Source organism: Cricetulus griseus (genome assembly GCF_003668045.3).
Source record: "Cricetulus griseus strain 17A/GY chromosome 1 unlocalized genomic scaffold, alternate assembly CriGri-PICRH-1.0 chr1_1, whole genome shotgun sequence".
Classification (NCBI taxonomy): domain Eukaryota; kingdom Metazoa; phylum Chordata; class Mammalia; order Rodentia; family Cricetidae; genus Cricetulus; species Cricetulus griseus.
This window is the reverse complement of record NW_023276807.1, coordinates 30,549,949-30,565,129: the sequence shown is the minus strand read 5'-3', so window position 1 is coordinate 30,565,129 and position 15,181 is coordinate 30,549,949. Positions and strand designations below refer to the sequence as shown.

General features: G+C 45.6%; 1 protein-coding gene across 2 annotated transcripts in view; it reads right to left on the bottom strand.

Annotated features, from left to right (window-relative positions):
• The window catches only part of Clic5 (chloride intracellular channel 5), a 147,770-nt gene that overhangs the window by 35,615 nt on the left and 96,974 nt on the right, over positions 1–15,181 (bottom strand). For both annotated transcript variants that reach the window (XM_027387439.2, XM_027387440.2), the window contains exons 3-4: positions 11,974–12,099; positions 6,111–6,217 (exon numbers count right to left, since the gene is read on the bottom strand). In XM_027387439.2, coding sequence (XP_027243240.1) covers positions 6,111–6,217; positions 11,974–12,099 — 233 coding nt within the window. The remainder of the gene's footprint in view (positions 1–6,110; positions 6,218–11,973; positions 12,100–15,181) is intronic.

Below are 15,181 nucleotides of genomic sequence, written 5' to 3'. Positions count from 1 at the left end.
AGGACAGGAGGCAATTTCATATCAGGTTCCCAAACAGTACAAACACACCAGGAGACTGAGGGTGTGTGATCAAGACCATACCAGTAGTAATCTGGGGTATATACACTTTGGGGAACAGCAGCAACCTCTGGGAAAGGGGGAAACAATGGCGTTGGGGAGACAACTCAGATGCTAGGAGCAGGCTAAGAACACTTCCTGTCTTTGCAGAGGACCCAGGTTCTGTACCCAGTGTCCTGTGAAGTGACCTGGAACAAGCTCCAGGGATCCAAGCTACCTGGTTTCCGGGGGCACTTGCACATACACACCACAGAAAACACGTTTTAAAAAATCTTAAAGAGGGAAACAGGGCCAGGGCCGTGGCTCAGTGGGTAGGTAAGAACACCTTTCCAGCAAGCCTGGTGACTTGAGTTCAACACCTCCAGACCCTATGCAAAGGTATAAGAAGGAAACAGACCCCACAAAGTTGTCCTCTGACTTCTACACCCACACTGCCAGCTATAATCATTTTAAAAATTAAAAAAGAAAGGGAGAAATGAAGTTTAAAAAGCAGACAGAAACCAATGGGTGAGAGGCCTGCAGATGCTGGTTGGGGGTGGGTAGGAAGGAAGAGCGAAGAGCAGAAGCAGCAGGATTGTCTCATGTTTCCAACAACAGTGATTATGATTAGCATGTGGCAAGCACTCCTTGGATGCCGGGCACTGCGCCAAGGTGTGGATATGCTTTGACTTAATACATACATGAGCCCACCACACAAACTGTGGCTGTGCTTGGCAGACGTATTAACAAGTTCATATCATAGTTTCAGAAACAGCCTTGGAGAGAACATCTCTCGGGCACATTTGTGAAGCTAGTTCTGTAGTTCAAACCCAGGTCAGTAATCCCACATCTGCCTGGCTTCCAGCTCACAGAGACAGCTAGTTCACCAAGAGCTCTCCCCTGCTTCTCTTGGTAGCTTCAAAACCTAGCTCAGTGTCTGCCACATAAGACATGCTGTTTCAAAATGAGTTCAGAGTAGGTGCTGTTCTGTGCAGTGTGTGTGTGTGTGTGTGTGTGTGTGTGTGTGTGTGTGTGTGTGTGTGTGTGTGTGTGTGTTGTTTGCATGTGAGTTTGTGGGTGTGTGCATATGGAGGCCAGAATAGGGTATCTTCCTCTATCTATTGCCTTATGCTTTATTGACTTGAGACAGTCTTTTGCTGACCCAGAAGTTCACCTTTTCCACCAGGCTGCTTGACCAGCAAACTCTAAGGATCTGCCTATCTCTGCTCACAGGCACATGATGTACCCATGCTCAGCCTTTTACATGGGTGCCGAGGATTTGAACTCAGGTCCTTATGTTTGAAGAGCAAGCACTCTTACTCCCTGAGTCATTTCCCCAGTCTCCACAGAATTTTGTTGAATTGCTAAACAAAAGAGTAAACATACAAATTAATGGTCAATTCTCTTGAGTATGAGTGGGGAATATTTCCTATGGATGAGGGCTGGCTTGTAGTAGTTGGGAGAATTTTAACAGGAGCTATGAAAGCCAGCAAGCAAGTGGAGGGAAGACTGACCCTGTTGAATGATATTTACAGTGCTAGCTTTTCTTGAGATTTCTTGGTGGTGGGGTGGGACTAGATTATGACCATCAACTGTGTGTCTCAGGGAAGAGAAGACTCTGCTCAAGAAAGAAAAGGGGAGGAGTGGAGATAGCTCTGCCAGTAAAGTATTTCTTCATAATAGTGAGGACCTCAGTTTGATCCCCAATACTGGACACAGTGGCTTGGAGTGGCATGGTATCACTTAGAAACCAAATGGATTCCTGAAGCTCACTGGCCAGCGTTCCAAACCAAATTAGTGAGTTTGGGGGCAGCAAGAGATGTGGTCTCAACAAAAAATAAGGGGGAAACCATCTGAAGAATAACACCTGAGATTGGCTTCTGGCCCCCACATACATGTGTTCACAGGTGCACATGCACACCTCTCTGAAAATTCTTCAGGACCACAGAGAAAAATGACTGACAAACTGCCAATACAGGTAGGACAGTTTCAAATTTACTGCTTCGCTGAGACGTCTGCCAGACACATTATGGTCTATGGGCTAAAGATAGATGCTCCAACAATACAGAGGAACTTCGGGTAACTGTCCAGGCAGCAAGATGTTTCTGTCAATTCTATAGTTTATATATTATCCTTCTGTGGTCTTTGATGGAGTTGAAAACAGTTATGATTATGGTTTAGTCAGTTATAATAATAGACAAGTTACATATAGGACTTTAAACTCACAAAGATAGGATAGATGCTAGAATATTTTCTTTAAATCTTGCTAAATATTAATGGACTAAATAATATAATTATAGTTCTTACTTGATAACTGTTTTGTTATATATAATTTTACCATGTTAAAGCTAAAACCCTTCTTTTTATTTAGACAGAAAAGAGGAGATGATGGGGAATGTTCTTCTGTGTATACGTTTCTATTATTGGTTTATGAATAAAACACTGATTGCCCAGACAGGAAGTGATGCAGCCGAACAGAATCAGGTTATAAGCAGAGACAAACAAGAGATTGCTCTCTTCTCTGCTGAGAGGCTTAGTAGTCACCATGTGAGCCACCAAAAAGGAGTTAGAGGTCCAAACCCTTCTCTGGTAAGTTAAGACCATGTGGAAATACATAGATTAATAGAAAAGGGCTAATAATTAAGACAGAGCTAGCCAATAAAAAGCCCAAGCCACCGGCCAACAGTTTCATAATTAAGTCTTGTGTGTTCATTTGGGGCTGAGGCAGCTGTGGGACCAGGCTGGGGCCAAAGAACCACACACTATAAATTTATACCCACACATGTATAACTTGACACACGTGAACAAGAACATGAAGTTAAATAATGAAAATGAGAGAAATGACCCAGTGAATTAAGAAGAGGGAAGAAGTTAGAAAACAGACACTTAATTGAAAAGCCAGCAAGAAAGAGGGCAAAACGATGGATTTCAGAAAGCTTTGAGCTTCTAGCCTGGAGCACCAAGAAGATGGAGAGGGCCATGGACTGTCTCCTGGAGCGTGGGGACTGTGAGCATGGCTTGCGAGTGTAACTCTGGGCTCCCTTGCAGGAGTGAGGCTGTCTCTATGAGGAAGACTGGACTGCAGCATCATGGGCCCCTGACTTTCTGAGCCTAAGGACTTTAGAATCCTGCTTACCAAAACTCCGTATGGGGCAGGAGGGGGAAAAAAACGAAAGGGGGTGTGGGGGGGGGCAGTGGGTAAGTCTGGCTATCTCAGTGTGGGGCTGAGAAGAACAGAGCGTGTGGAGGACAGCTATTGAGAAAGCAGACATGTCTGAGCTTTGAAATGTGCAAATGAGTTAGGGGAAGAAATCAGAAGGGCAAAGCCCATTATGGGGAAAACCAGGGTGAAACAGAAGAAGGGAAACAATGAAAATTGGAGAGTATTGAGTTTATAGGAAATCGACACGGAGGTATTCTGTGGAAACTGTTGCTTTGGTTTTGGGCGTAACAGAACTGTAAATGTGGATAATATGTAAATACCGTTTATAATTTTAAAAGTCTGGGAGATTCAAATGAGATAATCTTTCTGAGGGCACTCTGAGAAGAATGGAGGAAGATATTTGTGGTTGAGATGAAAAGACACTGGATATAGAGTCTGAAGAAACAGAATTCAGAGCCAGCCAGCCCAGGCGATGAGGGAAGTCCCTGGTCCTCTCCTTGCCCTCTAGGCCCTGCGCCAGCAAAGTGTCAATAACTGTTCTTTTCCAGGAAGTGCTGAGGGCTGTGATACATAGTCTTGATTGACAACTTCACTGGACTTAGAATCACCTAGGAGACAGACCTCTGGGTGTGTCTGTGAGGGGCTTTCCACAGAGGTTCCACTGAGGAAGGAAGGTCCACCCAGATGTGGGTGGCACCATCCTAGGGTTGGGTCCTGGACTTAATAAAATGGATAAAAGGAGAAAACAAGTTGAGTACATCGGCTTCCACCTGCTTCCTGACTGTGGATACACTGTGAACAGAGGCCTTGAGTCCCTGCCCCCTGCCTTCCTGCTGAGACGGACTGTACCCTCAAACTGTGAGTCAACATGACCCTCCCTTCATTAAAAGTTGCTATTGTCATCTATTTGTCACTGCAATCCAAAAATACCTATCACAGGTTGTGTTAGTCTCCTCAGACTTATAGCAATAAAAGACCACTAGCTGGTTGACTTAACATTATGGGATATCTCTCAAAGTTCTGGAAGACAGAACATTCCAAACTGAAATGTCAACCTTTCCTTTGCTCTTCCTATTTAACCTGGAAAGCCTTGGCTGTGGCCATGGCCATGGCCGTGGCTGTGGCTGCATGGCTCCACTCTCTGATTCTGTCTTCCCATGATCCTCTGCTCTGCATTTCTGTGTCCTGTCATCTTTTTATGAGGACAACAGTCATTGGATTTAGGGACCACACTAAATGAAGACTGAACTCATCTTGAGAACCTGAGTTAATCTGATCTACAAAGACCTCATTTCCAAATAAGGTCATGTTCTGAGAGTCCAGGTAGACAGGTACAAATGACCTTTGAGGGGAATGGTGTTATTCAGTGAACTACAGGATCCAACCTGTAATGAAACAAAATCACCAAGTATGCTCAAAATGTTTTCCACATACTGTCTTTTGTCCTCCAAAGATTTCTCTCTTATAGTCTTCTACATATCCTTGAGCAGCTGTCATTGTCCAAGGGATGAAATCAAAGACACATAGACTGGCACTGCAGTTCTGGCGTCTTTTCTCCATCTCTGGCCCTAACCTTTTCCCATCTTCCCGACCTGCACAATACAACCTTAGCTCTAGTTGGAATTCTTTGAGAAACTTCCTCAGAGAATGACCCCTACTTCAGGTACTTTAGTAGAAGTTGCTTTTCGTTTTGCTAGCCCATTAACCAGCTCTTTCTGTTCCCTTTGGTTAAACTAGACTATGCTTCCTGTCTTCTAATTGGACTGTGTGACTTGGAACCTTCCTCCTACACCAACAGACACAGAAGACTGTGGGCACAAAGTGACCTGGTACATGGCAATCTTGACTTTCTGCCATGGTGGACTGTGTTCTCAAACTCTGAGCCAATTGATCCTTCCTTGACTTTCCCCACCTTCTTCCCACTCTGAATTCTGTCATGAATCTCTGTGAACCTCCAGGTTCAAACCAAGGTCTCAGTAGCTGTGACAGGTGTAGCCCATTCCTACTATGCTGGTTCTGTTCTCACTAACTACCATTTTTTTTCTCTCTCACTGGTTCTCAGAGATATCCCCTGATCTGAACTCCAGGGGGACCTGGCATTTTCCTGTGGTCCACTGTGCATCACCACCTGCTTCGTTCATGAATATTCATATGGTGTTTCCACCTCTTGGCTTGGTACTGGTCCCCAGGAATCTAACTCATCCTCTCTCTCCATCTTCTTCACCACTTTGCTTTGAGGGTCTCGCCACTACTCCTCAGATCCAGCCCCCATTCAGACACCTCAGCAAATCTTTAAAGAAAGATGCTGAATGAGAACAGAAATTCCCAGGAGCTTAAGTGCGGTGTGCTCAGATCCCTCTGTTAGGGCATCATGGGAGAAGTGGGTACTAGGTTTGCAGCCAACACCAGGAAGGAAGGGCTGTGTGGAAGAGGGAGTCTGGCTTTTAGAAGCCCTTCCTGGGAGCCCCCATACTCATGGTGAAGAAAATTAGGTCTGTGGCGTTCACCAAATTTTGACCCTCATTGCCCTTCTCATGTTTCCTGTCAGCCTCAGAAAAACCTTTTCGGTACTACAAAGAAGTGGGAAGTTGTGTCCCATTGTGAACACAGATGGAGTCATATGTCTCAGGACAATACACAGCCCCAAGAACCCTTCCGTGCCATGCCTTCTGCTGTGCAATAGTAGTTTTCCAAAGCAAGCTACACCCCACTTCTGAGTCATTTTCTCCTACACTGCAGGCAGCAGGTTCTGTGCCCTCCCTTCTGAGTCAGGAAGGTGAAAAAACAACAAGCAGCATCAGTTCCAGAAGCTTCTCTGGCTTGGTGGTCTGAAATGACCATGGGCAAACCAAAGATGCATCACTTGGCATGAAGCAGGCCCTGGTCTGGCATCCCTAGGAGTGTCACTCACCTGCATTGTTCTGCTGCTTGGTGTTTTTAATGTAGGCTGAGAATTTGGAGAAGATGTCAATGCCTGCAGTATTCGATTCCCGGTGTTTTGCAGCCAGTTTGGGGTACCTGGAATGGAAGGTAGAATGTTCTATGAAACTGTGAGAGCAGGGCTCTTTAGGGACAAGCCTGTTTACATCTCAGGGGGCAGCATTCTCTTTCCTGGTTGAAGCTACCATCTTCTGGGATTTTGGAGTCATCCTAAAGGAAGCCTGGGTGCTCAGCCCTCAATCATAATAAAGGAAACCAGAGGCTGATGAGAGACTAAACCAGAGTGACTCAGCATGTTGGGCAAGGAACCAGAATGCCATCCATAGGACATTTCCTGGAACCACCACCAATGGTACACAGTGACACAGGGTCATGAAAATACCCATCTACTGTTACCATCACAAACCTAGCTGTCCAGAGCCAGTGGATGCTTAACTCATTTCTCCAAAGGGAGAGTGTCCCCTGTGTGCTTCTAAAACGCCTTTCTCGTGCTTGGTACATGTGTGTGGTAGTAATTTAATCCAGCTCCAAAGGTCATGTGTTTTATATCACTTAGATTCCCAAGTGTGGAGGGAGATTTGCAATGATACCCACTCCGTCCCTTATACTGTTTCTCATTTTGAAGTTAAAAAAAAATTAAAGAGATAGGCCAGACTCAGGATCCATGGCATTGAGACCAAATGAGGGGGTAAGCTCACACACATATGTGGGAATCTTTGGATTTAACGCAACACCATCATCATATGAGTGATTCTCATTATCAGTAAATAAAACAAACAAAGCAAAAACATTCTTTTTACAAAGTCATTATGTACATGGCCATGCAGAAGTGGACACAGATGGAGGCAAGTGGTCATTTATAATAAACAATAAGCATGGGTCTTTGCAATCTGGAGTGAACAGTTTTACTGTATGCTTCTGGTTGCTATGTGTTTCTTAAGCAAATTTCTTTTTTGCTCAGATTTTTTGTTTTCAACCAAAGGAGTCTTTAAAATCAATGGCTGTGAGGTTGGGCTATAGTTCAGTCAGTAAAGACAGTGAGATAAAAACCTGAGTTGACACCCAGAAGGTATGTCAAAAAGGTGAGGTGGTAGCTTGCTTGTTATTCCAGTGCTAGAGAGGTGGGGTTTGCTGGCCAGCCAGACTAGACTAATTGGTGAATTTTAGGCCAAGGAGAGATCCAGGGTCATAAGACAAGAGAGGAGGTGATGCTTGAAGAATGACATTGAGGTTGACCTTGGCCTCCATGCACACATGTACATACATGTGCATATGCCTGCATGTATGTGCACTCACACACACACAAATCATTTGACATCATCCTGTCATTTCTTTGTTCTTTTATGACCTCATTAACTAGGACTGCCCTGCTCTTGGAGCCATGGCAAGTTTAATGTCAGAGACACTGCCCTTGAAAAAATCCTCAAGAATGTTTAGGGCCAGCTCTCAGCTCTCTGGGGAAGAGGAAACTGCTCAGTGGAGCTGGCTTCCAGCTATACAGGAGTTCCAGGGATGCAGTGGTCACCCAGCAGTGACTTCACACATAGTTACCAGGCTGGGTTCACTTTTGAGTTATCCATGCCCCGGTAATTAATCCTAATAAACCCATTGGTTTACCAAGCTGGATTTGGGTGGAATCACTTCATTGGTTTGTTGTGGTGACCTACGTGGGCTGAACAGACATTTGTTCCTCTTGCCTTGCAAAATATCACATAGCGCCTGGGAATCAAAATTAGAGAAGTGTTTTCTGTCTGTTTTGTTTTAAACTTGCCTGTAGCAGCAAATGTGCTTACTTACTAAATCTCCATGGACTTTCCCTCGTTTTCCAACCAGTTGCACTGTGGTCATGTGACTAGAGTCTAGCCAATGGAATGGGGCAGGGTGGGGTGATGTAACTCCTCATGGTTCCGGCCCTTGGAAGTAGTCTATGTGTCCCCTTTTTGCTTTTCTCTGCTGAAGACACCTTGGAGGCCATGTAGATATAGCCACACCATTCAAAGAGAGCCACACCATTCACCAAGACTCTGCCCGAGTGGAAGATGCCCTTGTCCTACTAAGCCACTATACCTCAGTGTTGCTACATGAGAACACCTGGCAGCATAGACCTGAAACCATGTCACAGACTCCAGAACTCACATTCACACATGCAGCATCCTGTGGGAGCTTCTGAAGCTATGGCTCTGCCTCTCGGGGGAGGGGGGGCGGGAGATAGAAGAATGTGATTCTGCTCTACTGCTGCAAGAGGTCTACTTACATTTTTAATAAAGCAATGCATGCACAGTGCCTTGATTCTGAGCCTTGCTAACACCCAGTGCATGCCTGCCACCTGACTGATGGCACAGCACACCATGTAACCAGCTTGTTTTTGTTTAGCCTCCTGGGTTCTACGCTTTCCTTTCTTAATTGTGTGTGTGTGTGTGTGGTGTGACGTGTATGTGTGTATTCATGTTTTTAATGTGTGACATGTGGGGGGGTATGTGTGTGCATACATATAGGCATCTGAGGTTGGTATTTGGAATATATCTCCATCACACTGCATCTCCATCTTGTTCTCATCTGTTGAGACAGGGTGTCTTGGTCAAACCCAGACCTCTTCAATATGGCTAATCTAGCAAGCCAGCTTGCTCTGGGGGATCCCCTGCCTCTGCTTCCCAAGGATAGAATTACAGGCAGCTGGCTACGCCCACGAGGCAGTTAAGTGAGCTTCTAAACTCTTGACTTCATGCTTGCAAGGCAAACATTAAGTACTGAGTCATCTCACCCTGCTCTCCCCACCCCCAATTCTCACCCCAGACTACCCACTAGGATTATTTTTAAATAGTCAGCTCTAGGAAAGTCCTCTGTGGACCTCATGCAGTCACTTACAAAAGTAGAAAGGAATCTTGGAGAACATAGAGTGTCACCCTTCATTTTCAAGATGATCACACAAGGAGGGAGAGATTCCTGCCTAAAGCCACACGGGATGTACAATTGGTTTCTAGGCAGCCATGCCCCTCAGTTCTGAACCCTAGAAACTCTAGTTAAGGGTGGAGATCACAGACGAGGACCAGGTATGTCTCAACAATAACTCTACATGAGCTGCTGTATCTGTTTCCTGACCGACTGGGTCGGTCCACAGAAAGGAGTCTCATTTAGAAACTAGGGTTCTTCACTGTGACACCAAATGCTCTGTGGAACCAAATGTAATTTTTAAAAAGTGGAATATTTGTATGTGATTTCCTCTCCTTTAGAAACCAAAAGCCAACCAAATTTGGCTCTCTGGCACAAACAGCAGCATGATAAGAAACACATGGCTTCGCAGCATCAGGAAAGAGGGAGTTTTGCTGCCCCCTGGAGAAGCAGAAGGCCAGGCAACAGGACTCCATCAGCCTCTGGATGTAAGCCCCACACCTTCCTGCCCAAGTTAGTGGGAGGTTGGCTATGCTGGTGCCTTGAGGGCAGACTGGCAGGATTCTGAGCTTAGGACTGAAGCATTGGCTTGGTGATAGTTACTGGCCTGTAACTGCAGCACCTGCCCTAACCTGATGACACAGAGCACTCTCTGTGACAGACATCCTGAGCAGCTGAAGATCTCATCACTAAGGTCCTTACTTTAGGAGGCCTCTGAAGGTGTTCATTTAACCACTTTGAGGACCTATACCTAGATAGTCAGGTCACTAGCATGGCAGGAATGCCCTTCATCACATCTCCTCCACTTAACCCAAGTCCAGAGAATACCTGGACGGGCAGCAGCGTGCTTAGCACCCATAGCACCAGTGAGCCTCAGGGAGAAGCTAGAAATGTCTCTGCCCATTACCGCTAGGTCCTTCTAGGACTATGGAAGCTTTACAACCTGATTTACAAAAGTAGACAAGGAATCTGATAATGACCTTCTTCAGGAAGAAAGTTCAAAAAAGTGAAATATATAAACCCCAGGGTCTCTGTGCCCCTTGTGGACATGGACTGAGGTGATGAGAGTCAGGGGTCTTGGCTAACCTGACTATGAAGGACCAGGGCAGCAAACTGTCTGGGAGGGGGCATGCTCTTTCACAGAGGAAGCCTGAAGGCAAAAGCAGAGATGGGAGGGGTCAAGATGACACATATGCCCTCTGGCAGAGCAAGCAGCATATCCCACCTATCCGCCTGACAGAAGACCATGGGGACATGTCTTGTGTTTTCCTGTCCTCCTTGCCAGTCTGGGTGGAAGCACACATTCCTGCACGGAAGGATTTGTTCCAAGGAGACAATATTAACCTCACCCGGCGACGTCTGGACTCCACTTGAGTTACTGAAAACAGTTATTCATGTAGGATTTGCAAGTAGTGCAAGCAACAAGTGAGGTTGAGTCCCAGGGGAACAAGAAAGAGGAGCCAGCCCCTTCAGGACACATCCATCCTAATAGCTGGCTGATGTTCTGTCCAAAGACATCTGAAGCTTCTGGCTGTGGCCTACCGGGTGTTATGTGTGGCTTTGCTGATGACTGAACTAATGCCCTTATTGAAAGTCTATACCCAGCCACTTCCAATGGGCTGCAGGCAGCTTCCCCCTCGGTGTGGAAATGAATTGTCCTAACATGGTAACAAAGGATGTCCTTGAAAGAGATTTCATCCTTGCTTAGGGCTTCATCAGAGCACAACAGGGATTAGTACTTTTCCAACAATAAGGCATCATTGGTTGCCTTGGGCTATCCCACCATGCTGGACTATAAAAATGAGGGTAAGGGTAGTACCTTCTCCTGGGTCGTGGGGCTGATAGGAGAGGGGGTGACATGACTTGGGGAGTTCAGTGCCTGACACAACATGGGAAATACATATGTTGACAGGTAAATACAACTTCAGTAAACACAAGAGGGTGATTGGTTGCCTGACTCTACTTCCTTTACTAGTCCCTTGCTCCTCTAGCTCAGCTGAGCCCTTCCTTCCGTCTTGCCTGAACTGCCACCAGTTAGCTCCCCCTACCTGATTCCAAACCTATAGCCCATTTGTTATGGATGTTTCATGTTAGACAAGATCTCATGTACCCCAGCGAGTCTCAAACTTCCTGCGCTCCAAAGAATAATTTCAAATCTTGCCTCTACCTTCCTAGTGCTGAGGATACAGGCATGCGCCAACACACTTGGTTTATGTGTAGGGGTTGAACTCATGGCTTAGCACATGCCAGACAAGCACCCATCCACTGAGCCAGATTCTCAACCCTTTGCACCACTTTCTTTCCCAGCCCCTGGAGTATGACTTACAAGTGAATCTCCAAGGCGTTTGCCGAAAATCTTTCCTTGGCTACCCTAAGTATCTGTAAGCAGTGCCAGTTTTCTGGTTTAACAATGAGGTGTGATTGCTTTCATCTTCAATTACAGTGTTCTACAATGAATGAGCCTCGGCTCTGCCATATTTTAGACTATGTCTCTTCTCTCCTCTCGTTATCAGTAGCAGTGAACGTACCCCTCCCACTGGAGGACTTCCAGCTCTTGCATCTGCCAGTCCCAGGCAGTATTTGTCTATCTGTGACTTGGTCAGATTTGTGACTCCTGGTGTAGTTTCTGGTACCAGCTGTTCCTTTCCAGGTCTGTAGCCATTCTATCACCTGCCCCTCTCAGGTTTTCCAGGTACAGTGAACTCAAGACAGTGAAACAAGCCTGGATGGGTGAGGGAGAGCTAATAATCTCCCCAGGGTTCCTAAAGTCACTCTGTGTAGGAACTGATTGGCAATACTTCCCGTGAACTGGCCTTAGTGGACCCACTTTGAGATTGACTGAAAAGTAGAGGCCCCTGCGCCAAAGTGAAGCAGCCCCTTTGGGAATCCGCCTGCCCACAGCTAACCGGCTCCCTTTCCATGACTGCAAAGAAACAATGCATTACTTGTCGGGGGTTAAGGTCTCCTCCAGGAACTCCTCTATCTTGTTGACGTCAGTCTTCACATCCCCATTGAAGGTCAGGAAGGGTGGGTGCGCACCAGGAGCGAGGTTGTGCAGGTCGGCTGGCTTTCTGTAGAGAGAGGGACATTCAGGTGATGGTGGGAGTCAGGGGCCCTCCTGTTCTGAGAAGACTTTAACCTTAACTCCGGTCCGGCGCTAACCAGCATGCTCGTAGCGTAACCAGATTTGTGGCATGGGGTGTAAGACGGTAAAAGCTGGATAGAGTTCCGCAGGACCATAATGTGACACAGAAATCTCATCCAGGGAATGAATGAGGGACTTTACAAGATGAAACTAAACACAACTGAAAAAATCTGGAGAGCATCATGGTGACTGTCTAAATTAGCTCCCAGCTGGAACTGTGAAGGGCTGTGCTTCCAAACGAAACAATTCCAGGCATGACAAATTAATGCACTGGGACTGAAGAGATGGCTCAGTGGTTACGGACACATCCGGCCATCCAGAGGACCTGAGTTCGGTTCCCAGCACTCACATTAGGAAGATCGCAACTGCTGATAACTCCAGCTCCAGGAGCTCTCATATCCTATTCTGGTCTCCACAGACAAAAAAAAAAAAAAAAAAAAAAAAAAAAAAATTAACACACTAGATCCCACTTTTACCTTAAGGAATATCTCTGAATCCAAAAGCTATATGTGTAGGGGAGCTGGATTTGGACCACAAGCTCAAGTTCATATGCTTCCATTATAAGTAACACAATTTTAATATGTAACAATTAACATCTGACATTGGTCAGTATCTTCCTAGACTTCACCAGATACATTTTCTGTCTCTAAATAGCCCCTGATGTGGGGGATCCTTGAGAAAGAAATATTAGTTAAAAAAAAAAAAAACAAGACTATAGCTGGGCAGTGGTGGTACACGCCTTTAATCCCAGCACTCAGGAAGCAGGCCAGGTGGATCTCTGTGAGTTCAAGGCCAGCATGGTCTACAGAGCAAGTGCCAGGACAGGCTCTAAAGCTACACAGAGAAACCCTGTCTCAAAAAGGAGAGAGAGAGAGAGAGAGAAAGAGAGAGAGAGAGAGAGAGAGAGAGAGAGAGAGAGAGAGAGAGAGAGAGAGGAAGGAAGGAAGGAAGGAAGGAAGAAAGAAAGAAAGAAAGAAAGAAAGGAAGGAAGGAAGGAAGGAAGAAAGAAAGAAAGAAAGAAAGAAAGAAAGAAAGAAAGAGATAAACAATACGAATAAATGGAATATGTGTGGTCCAAAGAGCTTTGTATTGCTCAGTTTCCCATTGGGTCCTAGTGAAAAATCATGGGCTTAGGTTCTACAGATCTACAGTTTTATAGGTCAGGAAGCATTTGGTAAGCTGTAGCCAAGGACTCTACACAAAGAATTATGAACTGGGCAGGATGGTCTGTCTACTTCTGTTGTCCCAGCTCTTGGGAGGCTGGAACAAGAGGATCGCTGCAATTGTGAGGCCAGCTTGGGCTACAGAACAGAACATCATCCCAAAAATCCATCAATCAAACAGACAAAAGAGACCCCACTGCTACTAGGTAAGAATATAACTAAGAATCTAAGAAAAGTTTTTCGGCTCAGGATGGGGGAAAATCTTAGCACTGTGCAGGGCATGAGGAAGTTCTCAGCAGTTAGGTATTTCTAATGACTATGTAAATCAAATATACATCTTAACTTAGAAAGGAAGGACTTGGGGGCTGAAGATATGGCTCTGAAGTCGAGAGCATCGGCCACTCTTCCAGAGGACGATGTCCCAACACCCACATCGCAGCTAACAGCTCACAACTGCCTATAATTCTACTTCCAGAGGAACTGATGCCCTCTTCTGGCCTCTTCAGGTACTGCACATACAAGGTGAGCAGACACACATGGAGGTATACAACACCCATACATATAAAATAAAATTTTACATTAAAAAGGAATAATTTTAATGGTGAAATTAGAGATCAAAAGTTGACCTGATGTTGATTTAAAAAGAAACTATTGCGTATTAGGAGGTAGCTATCCTACTGGTAACCTGTTAATCCAGCATAGTTCACCTTTATTGTTTTTAATCTTAATTTGAGCACAAACTGTTCTTAAAATGTGACTACTATGATTTTAATCTCACTAGAAATTAGTAGTTTTGTGAAGTATTTTAAAAATTCTGTTCAATATATATAAATTTAAAATCTCCCAAGTCAGAAGTAGAATATTTTAAAACAAATCTTGGGGGCATTTAGGGGAAAGCTTAGATTATAAATTATCAATTTCCAAAGAATTACAGCTTCATTTTTCTAACAAGACTTGAGTAAATGCAGCATATGTTTGGGAAAGCTGATTCCTTTTGTCACCGGTTTTCCTAGGACTAGGAAGACCTTGTAGAGGAAGGGTACTTAGCTGACCAGTCCCTCAGAAGAGAGAACACAGGCCCATCACCCAACCAGATGGGTGAGCTGATGCCGGAAGTCCTCTGGGCTCCAGAGTGAATTCCAAGTTTAGTCTGTGCAACTTAGCAAGATGCTATCTATACCAAAGCAGAAAGTGCAGAGAGAGAGCTGGGGATGCAGTCAGCACTTGCCTACTATGTGTGAAGCTGTGGGCTCGGTCCCCATACCACAACACAAAGAAGAAAGAAGGCCCCTGGGTATGGCACTCACGTTCATAACCAAGTGTCAGTGAACCCCACCACTTCCAGCACACGCAGTGGGGACACAGAGGTGCTGAGGTTCCCCATGATCCAGAGAGGCAGGCGTAGATGTTGGAGAAGAGTGGGGGAATTTGGAGTGCACACCCAATGATGGAACAACTAAACTTTCTGGACTCTGCCCTCAGTAGGGCCTCGAGTGGTCCCAGTTTGGGCTGGACAGCATACCAACTGCCACTGAGGAGGTGCCTCTGGTGACAGCAACTAGGAGGGCTTGACTCTGATACTGCCAGTGATGAGGTGTGCTTCTATAGTGCCTCCTGCCAGGTGGTCAAATGTGACAGCAAGGATGGGTGAGGGAGGGGAAGAGGGCATGGCAACAGACAATGGAGAACCAGAGGGCTGCACTGAGGAAAGAGAGAGGGGCTGATGATGGCAGGAGCCCCTGGGCACATGGAGTGTCCATTGCCCAAAATGCTCTGTGAGTTTGCAACATTCCTTGTGGACGTCGGAGCAGAAAATATGAGATGAAGGCACTGCAAAAGTCAACT